The sequence below is a fragment of the Dermacentor albipictus genome, chromosome 5 (genome assembly GCF_038994185.2).
Source record: "Dermacentor albipictus isolate Rhodes 1998 colony chromosome 5, USDA_Dalb.pri_finalv2, whole genome shotgun sequence".
In the NCBI taxonomy this organism is placed as follows: domain Eukaryota; kingdom Metazoa; phylum Arthropoda; class Arachnida; order Ixodida; family Ixodidae; genus Dermacentor; species Dermacentor albipictus.
Window position 1 is genome coordinate 41,579,154 of NC_091825.1, and position 20,586 is coordinate 41,599,739.

The window sequence follows — 20,586 nt, forward strand, 5'->3', positions numbered from 1 at the left end:
TCAACTTACTCTGCATCCAGAGGTTACCACTCTGAACCCTCGAATGATAAAATGATGTCACCAAGACTTGTATTGGTTTAATAGTTCTGTTTGGTGCAGTTAAAAGCAGCCGGTATATTGCTGGTGCTGTCCCCACTTTGTGTCACACCTGGTCTATGTAAATATTGGTAAGTGCAAAGCAATGAAAATAACGCGGATGTCTAACCAGTTTTCATGCATCTACTTCCTTAACAACTCTTTCTTAACTTCAGTCGCTGATTATGAATATCTTCGTGCATACATTACTGCCAACTTATCGTGGAAAACGTATGTTGCAGATATCACTACAGTAATGCTAACCGCACACCTCGTTCCCTTCGCCGTAATTTTGCCCTGGCTCCTGTATCCCTAAAACTACTTCTATATAATACTCTTGTGTGCCCGAAACTACAGCATGCCTCTTCCGTTTGGGATGCCCCCCCTCCCCTCAAATCACTCATACAAGTCTTCGAAACCATACAAAACCGTTTTGTTCTATTTATACTTTCTAATTATTCTCGTTCAGCCAGTGTAACGCTTATGAAGAAAACATTAAATCTTCCTGACCTTCCCTTACGCCGTCGTATTTCTCGTTTATGCCTCTCTCACAAGATATATTTCACCAATGACACTCTAAAGCAATCATTTTATTTTACTCCCACTTACTTTTCTTCCTGCATGGACCACCGGTTCAAAGTTGTCGCGCCAAGCTGCATGACTAATCTTTATTTTGAATCGTTTGTTCCAAAGACAAGCGTGGACTGTAACCAGCTTCCTGCCTTCGTCGTGTCCATCGCAGTGCCCGAAGCCTTCAAGTCTACTGTATATGATAATCTTCATTAACCTGCCTACTAGAAATGTATTCTCGCATACCCAGTTGTATGCTTGTATTCTTGTATACACACTCCTCTCTGTAACGCCGAACTACCCTGTGAGTAAACAAATGAAATAAAATGAAATGAAATGATAAACGAAGTACCTCCACAGTATAGCTGTGGAGAGCGCAAATAATGAATCGGCCAGAAAAAAGTCTTGTAGGTATGTGGTAAACTGGATAGACCGTTCGGGCCTTGGCAACACAATGTTGCTCCTGAAGGCAGAAAATTTAGTGGGCCATTGAATCGGTCAGTTGGCTCTCGCCGCTTAGAAATCCCGTAAAGGACGTGACGACGCCATGACGACAGGCCACTGTAGGCCAACAAATAAAGACAACTTTTTTAAAGTGAAGCTTTCTTTGCTTCTTCCTGCAACTTTTTCACTCGTGCTGTCTTGCACGCCGTGTCGGGGGAAGGTTCAAAGCGTACACATACGTGGCAGGAGCGTGGTAAAGAGGAAGGGCGGCGCAAGAAACTCGTTTGGACTTTTGCATCGCGTCACATGTGCATGTGCCCTCTGTAGCTCCCTGGGCGACGTCACATTAGCCTCTTGACAGCTGCAATTATCTGTGACGCCCTGCAAAAGGCATTGCAGAAGCTGCGACGCTTACCCTTATCCTAACATTCAAGTCCTGAAGAGGGTTATATAGAATAGTAGAGAGGGGGCAGGGAGAAGAGCTGAAGAATGGATAGAACCGGGGTATTCGCGAAACGAGTGAATAACACCCTCGGCATTCCTCGCTCGCAGTTTTCATACAGGGGGAAGGACGCGATAGATAAAAAACGACGAGACCCCCCCCCCCCCCCAAGATAACGAAACTTTACTACTATAGAAGCGGCAGCAGTTGCGGGCAAACTGAAGGCACGGTACTGTACGTTTCTGCTATTTCTAAAAATGAAACACCATGCAAATTTGTCAAGTCGACAACTGACTCAGGCTGTGCAGACGCAAAGCCGCAACTAATTACCATAGGGTATTGATGACACTGGTGAAGTGGTCGCACGTCAAATCAACACTTACGTGCCCGCCGCGGTAGCTCGACGGCTATGCCATTGAACGAGGTCACGGGTTCAATACCCGCCGCGGGAGCCAGATTTCAACAGGAGCGAAATGCAATAAGGGTCGTGCACTTTGATTTTGGGGCATGTTAAAGAACACCAGGGTATCAAAGTTAATCCAGAGTACGCCACTACAGCGTGCCTCATAATCCGATAGTGTTTTGGCACAATTCTGCGAACAGATCGGCCTCGATGCAATGTGCCATGTGAAGCAATGGCAATGCTCAACCCTCTCACAGGTTACAAACGATTGCGCACAACAACGCCCCGAGCAAACACGGCTCGCTGTATTTTGTGTACTACGCAGACAAAGAGCAGTAGTGCACGCAAGGTAACATTTTGCCATCAATTCACTGCTTTTCTATGTCACTATACACTGAAGAAATCATACATTCGCAGTCAGCATTACTGCTAATTAACGTCAACCAAAAGAAACAACACAGAAAGCTTGGCTTACATTGATTCGCACAGTGCGTGGGTTCCGCATAATCTTGAGACTATGTATTTATATGCTTCAGAATGGCTCTCACTAATGCAATATTTACGTTGGCTGTGATCAAAACCGGCTGTCGTGTCCATGGTAGAATTTCTTTAAATGGTTTCAATTCCATAGCCATTATGCCATTGCCAACTTCCATGTTATTGTAGTCGCGAAAATGGGATAGTATTAAAAGGGAAATCAGGAGGTTGATAAACGTCAAGAAGGCCGAAGCTTGCACAAGGCCTCAGGGAAATAAAATGACTTTTTAGACAGCGTTGTGAGGTGGCCGTACTATAGTTTCAACGTCTACTAAAAATTCTCAAAAGTATGAAGAGAGGCCTACAAAAATGCGGGCATTTTGGAAAAGATGAAACCACTTGAAATTTCAGGACAGCTTTGGCCTAAATATTAAAGATGACCGAAAAATAAGAAGCCATAACGTTGACAGGGTAGCCACATTTTGGCACAAATAGATTGGCTTTTGAAGCAGTTCAGCCGAAACCCGATGGTGCGAAACAAGGCGAGAATGTCGGCATGTGTTGAAGAGAGGTCAAGTACGTAGGTCCTTTGGCCGACGTCAGCGCCCGGCAGCTGTCAGGCGACTGCACGTATAAGCGAGATACCTGGTCGTCAGTCGTTATAGTGGGATTCCGGTCTGAAATATAGGGCCTAGACTGAATCACATTAAATACAGTGCACTCTATGGTTCGACGGCTGGTACCGATTCTCGTGCTATGAGGATGGGTGCAAATTGCCTCACGTACGAACTGTCAAATGCCAACATTCTTTCCCTACCGTAGTTGCTTAGTTAATATATGATTCGGCTGCTAATCACGAGGTCGCCGGATCGAAGCTCAGCCACGGCAGCCGTATTTCGATGGGTGTGAAATGCAAAAACACCTGTGTACTTAGGGTTAGGTGAACGTTAAAGGATCCAAAGTGCTCCAGAACCGCTGTTACAAACCATAGCCACCGACAGACAATCTCAGCTGGGCTGAGGTGAGCCTGCAAACATTGTTACGGAAGGTGACGGGTTTATTTATATAAGTTATGGCTTTAGGTGACCAGCCCCTAGCGGACTCTAAACCCCTATCTATCTGTAAAGACTGTGTAAAAATTTTGCAGTTGTCCCGACCCTGAAAGAGTATATGCATGCAGGTTGCCTACAAAACTGACATGATGACGTTTATGTCATGGGCAATAATGCCACTGCGTTGGTTCGTGTCAATGTGAAATCGTGCCATTATAAGGCCGTCCTGCCCATCATGACGGCATATCGTCGGCAAGAGAATAGTACCCCACCGAGAGGCAAGGCACACGAAAAAGGAAAAAAAAAAACCGAAGAGCCGTGCCACACAGCCATGAGGAAAAGCGACCATAGGAGATGCATTGCTTAATAAACAGAAACTCGGTGACCGCACTACGTGCCACTTCGATAAGAATTGTACGGCACAACGGAGATTCTAGCACTTTGGAGCACAGTCATGGTTGTTTTAATAATTATTTTCTTGCCGTTAATGTCCAGATCTATTGCTTTTCATGTTGTCTTTTACCCTTTCAAAACTTGTATCAACTGTGCTTGTTGCTTGCATTCCAGGGAGAATGCCTCTTGCAAGCATGGGGCAAGGGCTCTGGTTGCAGTAGGAATGCGGACGTAGTGATCACACTTTCAATGCGTAAGCATTCTTGGGCAAGTATTCCAGCAAAATCTGTACCTCCAACGACTCCTTATATCTGCAAAAAGAAAAATGCATATTCGGTCATGTTAACATCTGTAATCGTTATAATTGCGTAATAGTAGATGACTGATATCGATTGGTAGACATGCTTAAGCTAGTTAAATAAGTAATAAAAAGCTAAGAAACAGCTGAGCAGATAATTCTTACGCATTAGTAAAAAATTCTCCGAATTTTTGTAGCAGTTGTTAAAATGTAGTTGTGGATACATATCTAACCCCTGTTCTCATTGCTCTAAATTTTCGAGCACAAATTATTAACTGCCCATTCTTAAACCAATATTGTGCCATATATGCCACCACGGTGCGCAGAAGGATGAATTGAAATCACGCCCTGCTCATCATCTTTTATGACGTTTTTCATTATGGCGTTAATTTTACATTTCAATCATATTACCACCGGGTACATGGCCTATCCCCCACAGTGGGTTCGTGTCATTAATTCAGGCTTCACCATCATCATCATCGTTATGGCATGTATTGAAGAAGAGGACGTGATCCTGGTCGGGTCTGCGTCAGTGGCTGGAAGACAAACTCTGTGCTCCTTGCTTGCAACTGTTGTTTTTTCTGCCTGCCACCCAATATTTTTCGTGAGTATGGCTCATTTTCTATGTCGCGCAAACCCGCTCCTACAATGGAAACAGTTTACAAGGGGGCAATACAGGCTCCGTGGCACGGGTTATGCTATGCCCTTATGGCTGCTTTTATGCGTTCTCTCTCTTCGTGTTGCCTTACAAATACTAGCATACGGTGTGGTGTGTGAGACATGTGCTGACTTGCCATTATAATGAAACGCAGCTTGGATAGGGTACAAGGCACTAAGAATCTCCAAATAGGCAATACCGAAAGATCTGTCAACAAAAGTTTTAGTCAGCACACGTATAACCTCAATACAGCAATCTGTGGTTATGTGAATTTCACCTGATCAGATTGGAATAAAAACAGATTGGAATTGTTTTAGTTTATAGCGCCCCTGCTATATTACGAAATAGAAAAATCCGCAAAAGAGTGAGGACCAGGCTTCTGTTGAAAAGAGGGTGTTTGAAAGAACGATGACTTCGAGCTCCACTCGCGAACTCCACGCGTCGCACTCGACTACAAAATTTGGCTGAGATGTTCACAGCAGCGTATGCTTTCCGCGGGCTGTGTTTTTCACCAAGCCGGAGGGATGGTTCAGGTCACCTTGAAGAAATGTTTTTCGTTGTTGCATAGCGGCGCATTGTGGGCTCCAAAGACGTTCATTAAAGAGAGGCACACCTACTGGCGTATACCCAGTGATCCAATTAGACATCAAGGAGGTTCCGTGGAGTACAGCCCAGACTCAGTGGCACATACCTAGTGCTCCAAGTGTGCGTCAAGAGAGTCCCTTCAAACAGCGATACCCACTCACGCATCTAAAGTAACCCGCGTAAGCGTGAAAGAGATGCGCTTGAAAGCGGCACGTGTGCACATACTGCCGCCTACTCAGTTACCCAAGTTGGTCTGATGGTTTGTTTTGAACTCTGTTCCTTCAGCACAGCAGGCCGACGCGCTTCCCATTCAAAATGGTTAGATACAAGCATACATAGCCCCCCAAAAGTACATGAAGCACCCGAAGAATGCTAACCAATTAAAAAATGCTTTAAAGTTATGCGATGCAGGGCCGAATGAAACCGGCATCACATGGTTTTCTCAAAGACTGCAGCCCGATGCTTTAGCAAGCTGCGCTACGAATGCACTGGATATGTGCCGCTTTTCAATTAACGTCTTTCGCGTCAATGCTTGAGCGAGCTGCGCCGTCAATACACTGGGTACGAGCCACTCCTCAGTGAACCTCTCGCTTACGTAGGTCACTGACCATGCGCCACTATGCGTGCAACAGGCGAGGCAACAATTCTCGGCATTCGCACGCACCGCCGCAGCGCGCTTCTCCATTCGAAAGCCACGCGCGGACTTCTCGGCTGTGCCGCTGATGGAGCCGAGTGTGCGACAAGCGTGAGGGAGAAGCCCGGCTGCCGCATTTCTCAGCGTTCGCACGCCTCAGTGCGCCATGCATTTCGGACGCCTTCAACAAGGTTCCCGGTGGCGCCGCTAGATGGCACCAAGTGTTTTTATGCAAGCGCAAAAGAGGAATCCCGCTGCAAGGCACGCCTAGTACAGCATCTTTCGACGGTCGCATTACTTTGTGCCGCTCTGTTTCAATGCTAGACGCATTACCATCAACAGGCGCTGTGGCATAGGTTGTGCCAAATTTTTGATCATCATAAAAGGTGGCACGTACTTAGCCAAGTTGGCACCAAAAGTTTTTTGAAAAGCAGCCCGTACCTGGTTCTTTGCGTATAGCAGCCGCATTCTGTATCTAGCGAAGCATAGACTGCATATTTAACCAAGTTAAAGCGAAAGAGGTCATGCGCGGACGTACATAGATATAGACCTGCCGCATATTGTGTGATATTGCCAAATAATTCTTAAAGCATTTATATTGAGCCAGGGCACATTACGTAGTACTGACGCGGTTCCTTGGCTTAATGGAAAAAGCAACGCAGGCATACCGCGTGTGCAGACTCGTCTATACAAAGCAAGCACATGGCGGCAGCGAAGGCCCTGTCCTGGCTGCATGGCACGCGACATATTGGGCTTTCTTTTATCTACTTCACAACAAAATTATTTGAAAATTATTTGCTTTAAAACGTAATCTAGATCGCAAGGTTGCAGCTTTCAGCGTGTAAGAGAAATTTGCAATGGGTACCTCGTGACGGGCCCTGTATCACTGAACCAGACGTCCGCGAAACCGAGGCATAATTTCCTTAATTATTGATCACATTCGTTCAGTAGACAACTACCAATGCTTCTGCTCAAGCTCTTGGATCCTTGAACTCTTCCGAGTACATAAGCGAAATTTACGTTCAGATCTGGTGCACATGGTACCAATTACTATTGGTAAGTGAAATAGGAAAGGGCCTGCTTAGTGCGAGAATTTCCGTAAAAAATATCGTAGTGGAACTTAAGAAAAAGCTTGTTGCGGTATTAATCATCTAGGGCTCTCAAATTAGTTGCAGAGACTTAGGTATACCATTTATGAAGCAGCATGCCTTTGTTTGTTTCTGTTTTAGAGAGAACTTATTGTCCACTCATGTGGATACTGCGACTTTAGTGCAGTGAGAGAGAAAATTTTGATGCATTTATTTAGCACAAATTGCGTTTCTTCCCGCATATTCGTGCAAATGCTTTCTCATTGTTACATTAGAGAATACAGCTTTTACAGGGAAATATGATGGGCTCGAATTTTGCTCAGAGTTAGTGTGCCCCAGCGAAAAGAAACTTCTAGCAACAACTCTCCTCCTGTTGCAATCGCATCGAGGAATAGTGTTGCCCATCATTTTATGTCACCTAGAAGTTATTTAACATGTCCGCCTCTAGTCGTACACAGGTGGTAACACCATGACGTGTCGTAACAATGGCTAACACGCAATACATATGCGTATAAGCAATGTGAGTAAAGGCAATTATAATGTCTATATTTCTCAAATAACATTTCCCCACGGTAGAGGTACCTTCGACAAGGCAACTACTTTGGGTGGTGGCTACGATCTCATAACAATGGCCTTGTTTCATTCTTTTTTGGTTGTCTTCTACTCCAATGCATTTCAGTTGACACAAGTCCCTTTATTGCACACCGCTGAGCGCAAAGTTAAAAAAGTTCAGTGCGTCCTTAAGTAAAAAGTGACCAACAGTTGTTGCACACAAGTGACATTACAAACATTAGAACTTCATAAAACTGTTTAGTGCTCGTTCAACAAACGAAGAAGACTCTTCTAATATGATGCATTGCTATAATTTTTACTGCGCATCAAACCCTGCATTGATTTCCTTTATGTTCTGTTCACATAGCGAGGCTTGCTGCGCACTCAAGTGGTGGTGTGCCTACAGACAAACCAAATTCTTCATTTTCCGTCATTCTTTTGTCTAGCTTAGAAAACAACTTTACTTCGAAGTTTCAATTATTTTTTCGTTTTCTTCCAGCAGCCTTTCTAGCATTTTGCGTTTCTTGACTTGACAGAGAGTCCGCAGGCGGATTCGAAACGTCTGGTTTACGTTCTGCCGGCTCGATGGGTGATGGATGTGACAGCTATTCACTCGTTGCGCTTGACATTTCATCTGTTGTACTGGACAGCTCTTCATTAATGCCACTCTCATGCAGTGGTGACTTTAGAGCAAGGTTTTACGGTGTTCTGCAAGCAGAGGGGAAAGTGTGACATTCTAACAAACCACAATCCTGTATTAATTCTGTATTTAGTAACAGGAAGTAGCTGGTTTTTGTAACATGGCGGTATAACATGTGACCCTGCCGCAATAATAGAAAAGTCAGAATTAAACTTGTCCTTCTCGTTTTACACTCCCACTCCCATCGAATTTCCTTTTTGCGAGTGATTGGAGTGAAACCGACTCGTCCACCATGTGTGACAAGCCAAAGGAAAACAAGGTAGACGAGCTGTTACGAAAATACTGGGCGTTGAAGAATAGTAATCCATAGAATAGGGCACGTGTATCAAGCACACCAACGCAACTGCCTAAAATGCGCTTTGCTTACTTTCTGGATGGGCCACAGTCCCGGTAAAGCTCCATGGCACGGGCGAATTCTGAATTCGTCTTCACTACGTGGCCACAGCCGCATCTTTTATGTGCCTTCACTTCCCGAGTTTATTGGTTACGCAGCCGTTTCCAGAGCTTTAAGCATTCTTCAACTAACATGTTGAGAAAAAAGAAACAGAAAAGCATGTTTAAAATAGGTGGCACGCGACGCAATACAAAGCAAAAGCGCATGTTCGTTACCAGCATACGCTTACCTGTTGCGAGCCCGCAATTCGTTCCTATAGCCCTCCGCGCGCTTTCTTTTCTTGCTGTGCCACGATATTTCAACTTGTTCGTGTCGTAGACGCATGGATATTGGGAAGTTTGCGTATCTCGACCCGCATTCCCGGAGCATGTGTGCTCGAGTGGAGGTGTGCCCGCTGGACGGGCAGGCGTCGTCGCGATGTACGTCGGTGTAAACCGTGTAGAACAGCAAGACATGTATATGTGCCGGTTTGTAAGAGAAACGGCTGGCGACCTGTTCCACTGAAAAGTGCAGCGCCTGCGATGGCCGTACTCCACTCACTCGGAGGAGAGTCGAGACCGGCCGTGCGCCTGCCGAACTGCTTCGGTCGTCAGCCGCTAGGGCGCTGCGCATGCTCAGTTTTGCGTAACAAAATGCGAATTCTGGCAGGTACTTGCCTATCGACCATGCCTGGTTATTCTGGCCCCTAACAAATGACGCCACAAGCATACTTGCTTCTTCTTGCTGCCACTTGCTGGCGCTCTAAGCAGCCTCCGCATAAAGTCCCTACCCCCGCAAAGCACGGGCCACGCACTCGCGGGTTGCCTTTCATAAAGGACCACCCTGTACGTCTCTTGCTTATCTCGACGGCTGGCCGCTTGGTGCTTTCTTCCCCTTTAAATTCTAGGAAAGTGAAAAGTGTACGTTATCTACGGCTCTCCCTGGATGAATTATTCGCATGCCATTAAGATGTGCTGAGTTGTCTTCGGATTCTTGCTGCAGCATACACATACCTCATCTTGTTGCGAATAGTTTCTCCGGTATGATTTAGCTCTTTGGCAACCAGCTCGAGCCTCAAACGGCAAGACATTTTCCTTTGTGTTAACATAGAAATTTTTCCTTCTAATTTCTTTCTTTGCAGTATTCCAAATCTCCATGGTCATTTTCGCTTACATTCTTTGAATCCATTTGAATGACTTCGTTTCTCTCACTTCCTTTCTGCTGACTTCTGATTGCCTATTTACACTTTCAATTACCCTCTCCTTGGTTGCCAACTATCTTGACCTCTTACTCCATTCTTTTTCCACGCTTTTCAAGTACAGATACTTGTACACTTTAGTCACCCATTTCTTTTGATCAGTGTTGCTGTGTGTTTCTTCAAGACTAACTTTGCGCTTCTCTTACATCAAAAGAAGCTTAACCCATGTCACTCTACACTGCCTCATTTGTGGTTTTACCGTGGGCTCCCAAAGCCAACCGGCCAGCCAATCTTTGGCTAACGTGCATCCCCGACAAGATATCCAATTTTAAACTCAGAATGCCATTGACAATCGTTAGCGCTGGCACCATTATTCCTTTCCAGATTACACGCACCATCTCATATTTATTGTGGCCACAACGTGCTCTATTTTGTGACTGCTGCATTCCGCTTTGCCTTTATTTTCAGGTTATCTTGATGGCTGGTTAAATAAGTCTTCGCTTTCTTGATGTATGTGCTGAAGTACTTACATTGCTTGACAATTAGTATGGCTTACTGTTGAAATTATACAACGTAATTATTCATCTCTTCATTAAAGATCATAATTCCCGATTTCGTTGGGCTAAACTTAAGGCCTAGATTTGTCGCTTGGTTGCCAAAGATATTCGCAAGTATCTGTAAATGTTTTGCATTATCCGCCATTAGTACTATGCAGTTCGCATACTTCAGTCCGGGGATCTTCTGTTCCACCATTTGCCATTGCGCATGTAGGCTAAATCAAACCCTGATTAACGCTTTTCCAGCCATATTTCTATGCCCTTAACAAAAAAAAATTAACCAAATAAAAGCGCAGCCAGAACTACGATGTGTCTCATTGTCATATAGTGTTTTGGCACTTAAAGCCCCAGAATTTATTTTAATTTAGAATTTTCACAACTGTAGTGCTGTGCTGTTGTAGTGACGTCGAAGAACAAGACAGCGGCACAACTGCGAGTCACTAAACTAACTCTTCATTGCGCGCACTTGTGTCCACAAAAATAAGTAAGACTCCGAGCACAACGGAGCGGGGATCGTGATCGTCAATTTTTGGAATCCAAACTTCGAAGTAGACATGTCGTCTATTTACGCATCACACAATGAACCTTTCCGCGTAAGCGCTGCTGCTGGCGTAAGTTCTACAATGTGCACCACTATTTTCGTCGCGCAAGCAATCTGATTAGGCACGGCTTGGCGACAACATGAAGAGCAGATAGAAGCAACGATAACACTCGACAAAATTCCGATACGAAAAGGCGCGTCTTTGGCTCGGCGATTGCTTTTCACATTTGACAGCCGAGGAAAGACGGTCACAAGAAACGATAAATAAGTGCGCGAGGAACTATAAATGTTCACAAGAAATGCATAAAATATTGGGGTCTGGCAAAAAGAAAATGCCTTATCATGTTTATTTACTGCGAGCTCAGCAGAAGTACTCACGGTATTCGAATATGAAGTCTGGACGCTACAGCACAATGGGTGCATTCTACGGTTAGCACAACACATCGACTTCCTGTGACAACACTGGCGAATACTTGCAATATCTCATTAAAGGATTCCATTTTTCTAAATTTAAGGTTTGAATATTCACATGCACAATAGTAAGGTATTGTTGGTCAGCCGGAAAATGAAACATGATTGGTATGGAGCCTCCTAAAGCTGTTCAGGAATGTGCTTATGTATGAAATCTAATCAAAGGGCACCGGTATATAAAGAAAGGGTGCTTCACAGAAATTAAAATGTGTTGGAGGACACGCTTGAGGCACCACCAATTCATAAGTGACAGCCTAAGCATATCACTGAACAGTGTACACTCGGCCGGTTCATTCTACCACCATTACATTGGGGCTCAAAGCTGAAGGACAACAAAACAATCTAGACACTACGCACCCAGCGACGAGATTTGCTACCAAAAATGGTATCGATGTTGAGCATGCATGCACGTCGAGCTATTCATTTCCGAGGTCAATGATGCCTTAGAACGAAAAGTGGGATTTAATAAACTTGGCACTTAGAGGCTGACTGGCCTCATCCGTCAGGGTTAAAGCAAGTGTGGACTGTAGCTTTATATACGTTAATAATAAGAAATTAAAGGCGTTTGGCCTTGCGCTGGACTTCAACGGTCTTCAGCGAACCTCTGTGACGCCGGCTTGCACCACTGAGTATGTTCCACTAACTCTTTGCCGCCCTTCAATGAACTCATTTGACACAAACTTGGGTGACTGTGTACGCGGCACTCTTCGAGGAACATCTTTAGCGTTAACTTGAGAAAATAGGTATGTGTCGCAGAGTGTGGGCCACCCTACAACAATATTTTCCTTTATATTGATCCAGTGCTTGGAGCCCACACGCGTACTTTACGGTGGAGCCTCTAGATGGCGCAGCGCTGCCAGTGAGCAGCAGTAGAGAAAAGAGCTGCTGCATACACGTTTCCGTGATGGCAATACGGCGTGTCAGTACATTGCTTCATTGATAGTGGCATTAACCTCGACACTCACCCAGAGTTGACTTCTGCCGGATTTTTGTTTCCGAATGGGAAACAACCAAACCGACTTTTTTAAATCGGTAAAACGATTTATAAAAGTCGTTGGAGCCACCACTGCTATAACAGGACTTGTCTTCGTCTGGGCCTGAGAAAAGACAACTCCTCTCATGGAAAATTGGCCCCAAGAACTCCTCTAAATAGCATGGCACTATTGACCATTTCAAGTCTCTCCATCTGCTTTTGAACTGGCACATCTGTCTCTGTCTTTGTCTCTGGAACCCTTGTCTTTGTAATTCCGCTAATGTACTTCGCGGGGCACTGTATACATGAAACTTTATACACAAGCATTTTTCTATAGGGTGACGGTGTTTCAGTCGGGGAAGGAAGTTATTTAACGGGTTTGTCGGTTCGTTGATCATTTTATATTTATTGGTTCGTTTACCTGTTTACAATTTTATTCAAGATTCAGCTGACGGCTCTGCTGCTGCCTTTAAAGCAGGGAGGGAAATTTGTTTCTGAGGACGAGGCGAATCGAAGGCTTTAAGCTTCTGCAGTTCAGCATTTTGCGGAATGATGTAGAGCAATCATTTTTTTCTCAGCCTATCAAGGACAATTATTTTTTTCCTCGGCAGGTTTAGGTCTGCAGTCACTTTCAGCCCGCTTCAATAAAGTACCTGTAGCTGACATCCTGTGGCGAGCCAGATTGTATGACGAAGCGAAGTGTAGCTAAACGCTTACTTGGTTTACAATTGGCTAAAAAAATTTAGACCCTCGCCGGTTAAATTGACTTGTACATCAAGATATGGGAGGGGTGTATAATCTTAGTCTCCAAGTTGAATTGCATGTCGATCGCGCTTTATTAAATCTAGGTGGATGAGTATTCTCGGCAATTCAGCTCTGCTCAAATGACAGATACATAATTAAATACGACCCCGCAAATGTTGTTGACTATATAGGAAAGAATGTTTCTTCCGAAGCCGGCTGGGTTAACACAAAATCAATGGCAGATGAGCTTGTTGTTGGCGAAAAAATCCCAAGTGGTGCGGCGTGCCTAGTCAGCTCATTTTTTGAGGCAGTGCGACATTTCTTTATTATTAGGCTCGCTATTCGTCCAATCTTCTCGTGTAGCTCACGATTCTCTCTGCGAAATCCTTTCCTCAACTTCATAATTAGTTTCCCACAAATATTTGCGATTACTGCGGGTCAGAAACCGGCCGCGAACATTTTAGATATCGTATGCTGCTAATCTTTGTTTAAGTAATAGCCATGGAGCCTGCCTTCACTTCTCCTATATCCTACATCTCCTCCTATATTCCTCCTCCTCCATCTCCTATATTATGGAATCTAGGATGAACACCATGATGCAGGAGATCAGCGAGTTTTGATAAAATCCAAATGCATCATGATGCAGCCGTCCGTATCATGAGGTGTTTCCTTTAGTGCAGCGTTGAGGTCGGCTACCTTCCTCGGCTATGGTGTCGTGTTCCTAAGCATGGGGTCGAGGGCTCGAGTCCCCACCACGGCAGTTCAATTTTGATGGGGGTGAAATGCAAGAACACTCGTGTACCATGCATTAGGTGCATGTTAGAGAAGCCCAGGTAATCAGAATTACTCCGGAGCGCCTCCCCCCCCCCCCATCCCCTTACGGCGCGACTCATAAGCATATCGGGGTTCTTGTACGTCAAACCGCCGAATTTAATAGTTCTCTTTCATAAACATGCAGTATTCTCACACTTCGCACAGATTCTCGCACAGATTCCCAAGGAGACAACCACGGAAAGGCGATGCGGTTGGGTTGCTTCGATAGCGCGGCCGCGGTGGTCTTGTGGCTGCTGCCCGAAATCCTTGCTCACGCGGAGGAGGCCTTCCCTTTCGAGGAGAAGACTGACAGTCAGCCATTTCCGATGATAGCGGAGCGTCATGAAAGGTATGGCCATTTGCCAATATTTTATAAAAGTTATAACCACACACCCGGACCGTCGAACGACGCTAGGAAGACAGCCTTATTTTTTGCGTTTCATGAAAGTTCCTCTGCCTGTCTTACCAGCTCGGCAATATATAGTAAACGCTGTATAAGTGTTTGAAGTTAATGTTTAGTGTTTATAAGCGGACCCATGCAATACTCTTCGAGAGAATAAATTGCTGGGGTAGATTCTTAGACTATCCCACATTTCCATGAGAGAACGGAGGCCGTGGTAACCTAGTCAGGACTGCAATGAATGCTAGCTTCGTTTTAAGGTGACATGAATGAGAAAAGCAATCTGCGTTGTATTAGCATATTACCATTCTAAACTACGTAAAATACACTCCGGGAGTTTGAAGCAGCTTTGTGAGCAAGAACTGATGCAATAACTGAAGACAGGTGACGTCGCTTTGAAGTTCCCCGCACCATCTCGCGGCGACCACGAAGATTTCAACACCTTCTTGAGTCTCATTTGATCTTTATCAGCAAATTGATACATATAGGTGGTGGTGAAAACTTTATTGAAAATGCCCGGCGATTTGGGTGGGGTGGGGCCATAAGCACCCCAGCCTAGGTGACGGCCTCGAGTCCTTGGACCCGGGCGGCTTCCTCGGCGTGCCGGACGGCCCACAGTTGATCGGCGAGGTCGTGGCTGAGCAGGGCCGCCTCCCAACGCGCCCCTCGGTTCGAGACTGCCATTTCTATCCCGTTCGTCGGAGTCTCCTGCTGCTGGCTACCGGCGCATGCCCGCAGCATGTGCTGCAGCGTCGCTCTGGCTCCGCACGCTTTACAGTCGTCGGACGGATATATGTCGGGGTAGCAGAGGTGAAGGATCACCGGGTTAGGATATGTGTGTGTCTGCAATTGCCTCCAGGCAACCGCCTGTTTCTTGTTTAGGTTGGCGTGCGGTGGTGGGTATTTACATCTGTTCAATCTGTAGTGTTGCGTGATGTCTCTGAAAGTGGTCATGCGATCCCCCCACGTCCACTCCTGCATCGCTCTCGCGGTGGGCGAGAGGTCGGGATTGCCGGCGGGCGCCGCGGCTCGGCATGTAAGTCCTCGAGCCGTGGCGTGGGCCGTCTCGTTTCCCGAGAGCGGAGGGTCCGTGTGGGCGGGGGTCCATACGAGGAAACGGTCGTTTTTGCGGCAAATATTGCCCTGTTGAATTTTGAGAATGTGGGCCGCTTCCCGGGAGATCCGGCCGCTAGCATAGTTGCGTATCGCTGCCTGCGAGTCGCTGATTATCACCTCGGCATCCGTGGTGGCCACCGCGAGGGCTATCGCTGCTTCCTCGGCCGCCTCCGTCTCTTCTGTGCGTATCGTCGCGCTCGCGACGCAAGTTCCGCTATGGTCCGTGACTGCAACCGCGAAACCACGCTGCCGCTCGTAACGGGCCGCATCTACGTAGACAGTTTCTTTGTTGCTGCCGTATTTCTTTTGTAAATCTCGCGCGCGCCTGTTGCGCCGGCCAGCGTGATGCGTCGGGTGCATGTTCTTGGGCAACGGCGAAACGGCGATGCGCTCGCGAATCGGTATGGGTATCGCAACCTTTTCGCCCTGCTGTGTGTAGTAGCTGATGCCCAGCGTCTCGAGAATGTGTCGTCCGGTTCTGCTTTTTGACAAACGCTCGTACTGCGCGATGTTGTGCGCTTCTATTATCTCGTCTAGGGTATTGTGTAAACCCAGTTCGAGAAATTTATCCGTGCTGGTATTGATCGGCAATCCTATGGCACGTTTGTACGCCTTGCGGATGAGGCGGTCTAGTTTAGTTCGTTCGGCCACCTGCCACTTGAGGTAGGAGGCGACGTACTTTATGTGACTGGTTACGAACGCTTGTACCAGGCGGATCGTATTGCTTTCTTTCATTCCGCTATGTCTGTTCGTGATGCGTATCAGTAACCGGATCGTTTCATTGACCGCACGCTCTAGTCTGCGTACGGTTTCGCCGTTGTGGCCGTTGGCCGACAGGTGCAAGCCCAGTACCCTAATTTTGTGAACATGCGGGATGATGGTGCCGTCAGATGTGACTACTCTAATTTCTCTGTCGGCGTGCTCGGCTGCGGAATCGGAGCTCCTGGGTTTGCGACCCCTGCGCGTGGGTCTGTAAAGCAGCAGCTCCGATTTGGCCGCGGAGCATTCGAGGCCCGTGTCACGTAGATACTCCTGCACCGCGTCGACGGCCGCCTGTAAGGTTTGCTCTACGTGGCCGTCATTTCCCTCAGCAACCCAGAGCGTAATGTCATCGGCGTACAAGCTGTGGTGGAGGCCTTCTATCTCTGCCAGTTTCTGGGGTAATCCGAGAAGCACGACGTTAAAGAGCATGGGCGAGATGACAGAGCCCTGCGGTGTGCCCGTGCAACCTATGTCTATGTCTTGCGATTCCAGTCCACCGATCACTATACGGGCATGGCGACCCGTAAGGAAGTCCCGTACGTAGTCGTACGTTCTCTCGCCCAGTCCCAATGCTCGTATGCTTTCAAGTATCGCAGCGTGTTTTACGTTGTCGAACGCCTTTTTGAGGTCAAGACCGAGTATTGCTTTTGTGGATCGCGTGGGAATGTCTACGATGTGGTGTTTGAGTTGAATCATGACGTCCTGCGTAGAAAGGCCACGACGGAACCCCAGCATCGTGTGCGGCAGCATGTCTCGGTCCTCGAGGTAGTTGGTAAGGCGAGTGAGAACCGCGTGTTCCATGACCTTGCCGACGCAGGACGTCAGGGATATTGGTCGAAGACTGTCGATTTGTACCCGTTTGCCCGGTTTGGGGATCATAATTATGCGCGCCGTTTTCCACGAGCTCGGTATCGCGCCGGCATTCCAGCACACGTTAATGTAATCCGTCAGCCGTTCTATCGACTCGTCGTCCAAGTTGCGGAGCGTTTTATTGGTTACGCCGTCCGGGCCCGACGCCGATTTTCTGTTGAGCTTGTGCAGTACCGCCCTCACCTCTGCTGCGCTAAAGTCTTTATCTAGCTGCACGTTACTCTTCCCCGCGTACGCCGGATGCGAGACGGGGCTAGTTGCCTTGACGTAACGGGTTCGCACGGCTTCTAGAAAGTCCGCGGACGTGCCTTCGTAGTCGTGTACTAGCTTGTTAATCTTATGAGCGTGCGCTGATTTGGTCTCCTCAGGATCCAAGAGGTGCCGGAGGAGGTGCCATGTCTTGGCCATTCCTAGCTGATTTTCCATACTGTTGCACGTCTCCTCCCATTGCGTTTTGCATACCTGCAATGCGTGGACTTCTATGTCTCTGTTTAGCCGTGCTATGCGTCTGCGTAGCGTTCGATTGTGTCTTTGACGCTTCCACCTGTCCTGTAAGCTGCGCTTGGCTTCCCACATGTGTAGGAGTTTACTATCTATCACCTCTAGGTGTGCTTCCTGCGGTACTTCCCGCGTTGCCGCTTCGACATCCCTCCTGAGCGTCGCGGTCCAGCTCTCGATGTCGTCGATAGCATCGCTGCCGCGATTATGCTCCTTCCGGGCTTTGCGAAACGCGTCCCATTCTACCAGCCGATAGTGGTTGCCCTTGGTGCCGTCCCGATGACCGTGGTGATGGTAGTGCGGTCCCACATCGACCTGGATCTCGATCACCGAATGATCGCTACCCAAGTCCTCCTGGGTGTTATGCCACCGCGCGCCAGCGACGTTCTTCGTAAACGTAAGGTCGGGCGAAGTGTCCGCACATACGCTGTTGCCCTTGCGTGTGGGCGCGGAAGGGTCCGTAACGAGCTCCAGCCCCTCATTCTGCGCGTCTTCCCACAGGCGCTTACCCTTCGGCGTTTCGTACTTGTACCCCCACGCCGCGTGAGGCGCGTTGAAATCACCCGCGATGATTAAGGGCCTGTCGCCGGCTGCCTCGCTCGCCTTTCGCAGTAACGTGCTAAAGCGGTGTTTGCCTTTTGGTCTACTGTACACGTTCAATACAAACAGACCGCGCCCTTTCGTCGGAATAAGCTCAATCAACACGTGCGGTATTCTAACGTTCTTGAGTTCGCGTTGCGCCACGGTGAGGTTGCGTCTCACTAGCGTTGCAGCGGCCGGCGGTGCTCCCGCGGTCACGGCCTCATCGATCGCTTTGTAACCGGCCAGCTTGACCGCGTCATTGGTTTCTTGTAATAGGATTACGTCAGGCCGTTCCCGGTTGCGTAGGAATTGTTGAAGATGGCCCCGTTTCCTCCTGTACCCCCTGCAGTTCCACTGCCAGATTGTGAACGTGTTCTGTGTGTTACGCGGTCGTGGGCGTTGTGTTTGTGTGGTGTGTTGAGCCATCGTGACTGTCCGCATTATTATTTGCCGTCCGGCTGATCCTGCACCTCTTCGTCTGGTATCGGCCTAAGGTACGGTTTCCCAGTCGTCCGTACCGGGCGACCCGCTGCGCCCGGGAGCCGCATTTCAATATTGTCTATGCGCGATTGGAGCGTCGCAACCATTTGAGTGAGTTGTGCTATTGCACTGCTCAGCTGTTCGGTTTGCGCGGTTTGCTGAGCGATTGCGCGGTTCAGTTGCGTTGTTTGATGCGCTTGTTGCGTCATCATCGCGTCTACTTTGTCTTCGAGTCTGTCGACTCGCTCGCGGAGTTTCTGCTCGCGCGTTTGCAATGTGGTCTCGGTCTGTTGCGGGTCTAGCGCCTTGCGTTTAGTAGGAGCGGGTTGTGCGTCCTGCGCCTCCATGACTTCCTCCGCGCTCTCGACCGTTCGAGCAGCTGCGTCTGCGGCGACTGGTTTGGTCAGAGGAGGAGGAGAGGGGGTTGCTGGGGCTCCTTTTAACGTGGTAATTTCGTTCTTTAGCCTAGCATTTTCCTGCTGTAGTGTTTTGATGACGGATTCTAACTGATCCAGTCGCTTCTGTAACACGCTTTCTGTTCCGTAGTTGCTACTCTGAGCGCTACTGCTGCTTCTAGTTGCTCCGGGGTTTCTATTAATGGCAGTCTCGGTTCGCGATAGCGGCGCACGAGGTGCGCCTCCGGAGGCGACCGCCGCCCAGCTCACCTGTGGGGGGTTGGATCCTCGTCCATCTTCCGCTGCAGCTGCATGGCTGGCACGGGCCGTCGACCTGCTGCGAGGCCTCACCGAGCGGGGGCGGGAGCTGGTGCGAGAGCGGGCTCGAGAACGAGTGCGGGAGCGAGTGCGGCTACGTGCACGGCTCTCCCTCGAGGCCGAGCGGCTGTCGGCGCTAGCTCGTCTCTGTGTGGGGCGTTGTCGGTAGCTCTCCTCTCTGCAGTCGTAGGTGCTGCTGCTGGCGTAAGCGGCCTCAGCCTCCTCGCGCATTCTGCGTTCCCATTGTCGTCGCTTGACTAGATACGGCGTCTTGTACCTGGCTTTGCACTTGCGGTCCCCGGTAAGGTGACCCTTCCCACACAGTTGGCACACCGGCTCGCACCGATGGTCGTCGGGTGGGTTGCTGCATCCGCACCCGCGGCACTTTTTGTCGTTCGGGTTGGGGCACACGTCGGTCCTGTGTCCCAGACGACCGCACTCGTAGCACATGTCGATTTGTTTCTTGTAGAGAGAGCACCTCATCAACATCCCGCCGTAGTTCACGTAACGGGGCACGTAGTAGCCGTCAAAGAGGATGACCACGTTGCTCGTGTTCCCCATGCGCTTGGCATGCAAGACGTTAGGGTTTCGCTGGTTCACGAGACTTCTCACGACGTCCGCCGGCTTTTCGTCTAGCGATATGCCCCTGATAACACCTTTGGATGTGTTCTCCGGAGCCGCTCTGTAGGCGCTTGCTTCGAACTCGCGGTCGCCAATGCGCAGCTTGCAAATGCTGCCGTATCGTCTAGCGCGATCTTCTGACGGAGTGCTCACCACTATCACGTTTTGGCGCTCATTGAGACAAACGCTGTCCTCCTCAGCTGCCTCGCGTCCCACGCCTGCTGCGTTGCGTATGCAGCAATGGACGCGGTCCTTCTGGTACTTCGACACGTTGATGCCGTCCCGGGGCCGCACGATGATCTTGTAGTCGTCCGTGGGTAGGTTGGGCATTCGGCTCGCCATGGTGATCTTCCGCACGTAGTGCGTCGCTTGCTTTATAGACGCCGCCTTCTTGGAAGACGCTGTCGCGGCTTGCTGGTGCGTCGCAGGGTCGGCGTCTCCCGCCGCCTTCTTGGTGTTACGCTTGATCTCGCACCATCCCTGCTGTTCTCCGAGCTCCGTCG

General features: G+C 48.4%; 1 protein-coding gene across 1 annotated transcript in view; it reads left to right on the forward strand.

The window, feature by feature from the left end:
• Positions 1 to 4,667: 4,667 nt before the first annotated feature.
• LOC135902147 (uncharacterized) overlaps positions 4,668 to 20,586 on the forward strand; it is a 154,177-nt gene continuing 138,258 nt past the window's right edge. Inside the window, exons 1-2 of the mRNA XM_070538356.1 lie at positions 4,668 to 4,758; positions 14,207 to 14,390. Coding sequence (XP_070394457.1) covers positions 14,248 to 14,390 — 143 coding nt within the window. The 5' untranslated portion in view covers positions 4,668 to 4,758; positions 14,207 to 14,247. The remainder of the gene's footprint in view (positions 4,759 to 14,206; positions 14,391 to 20,586) is intronic.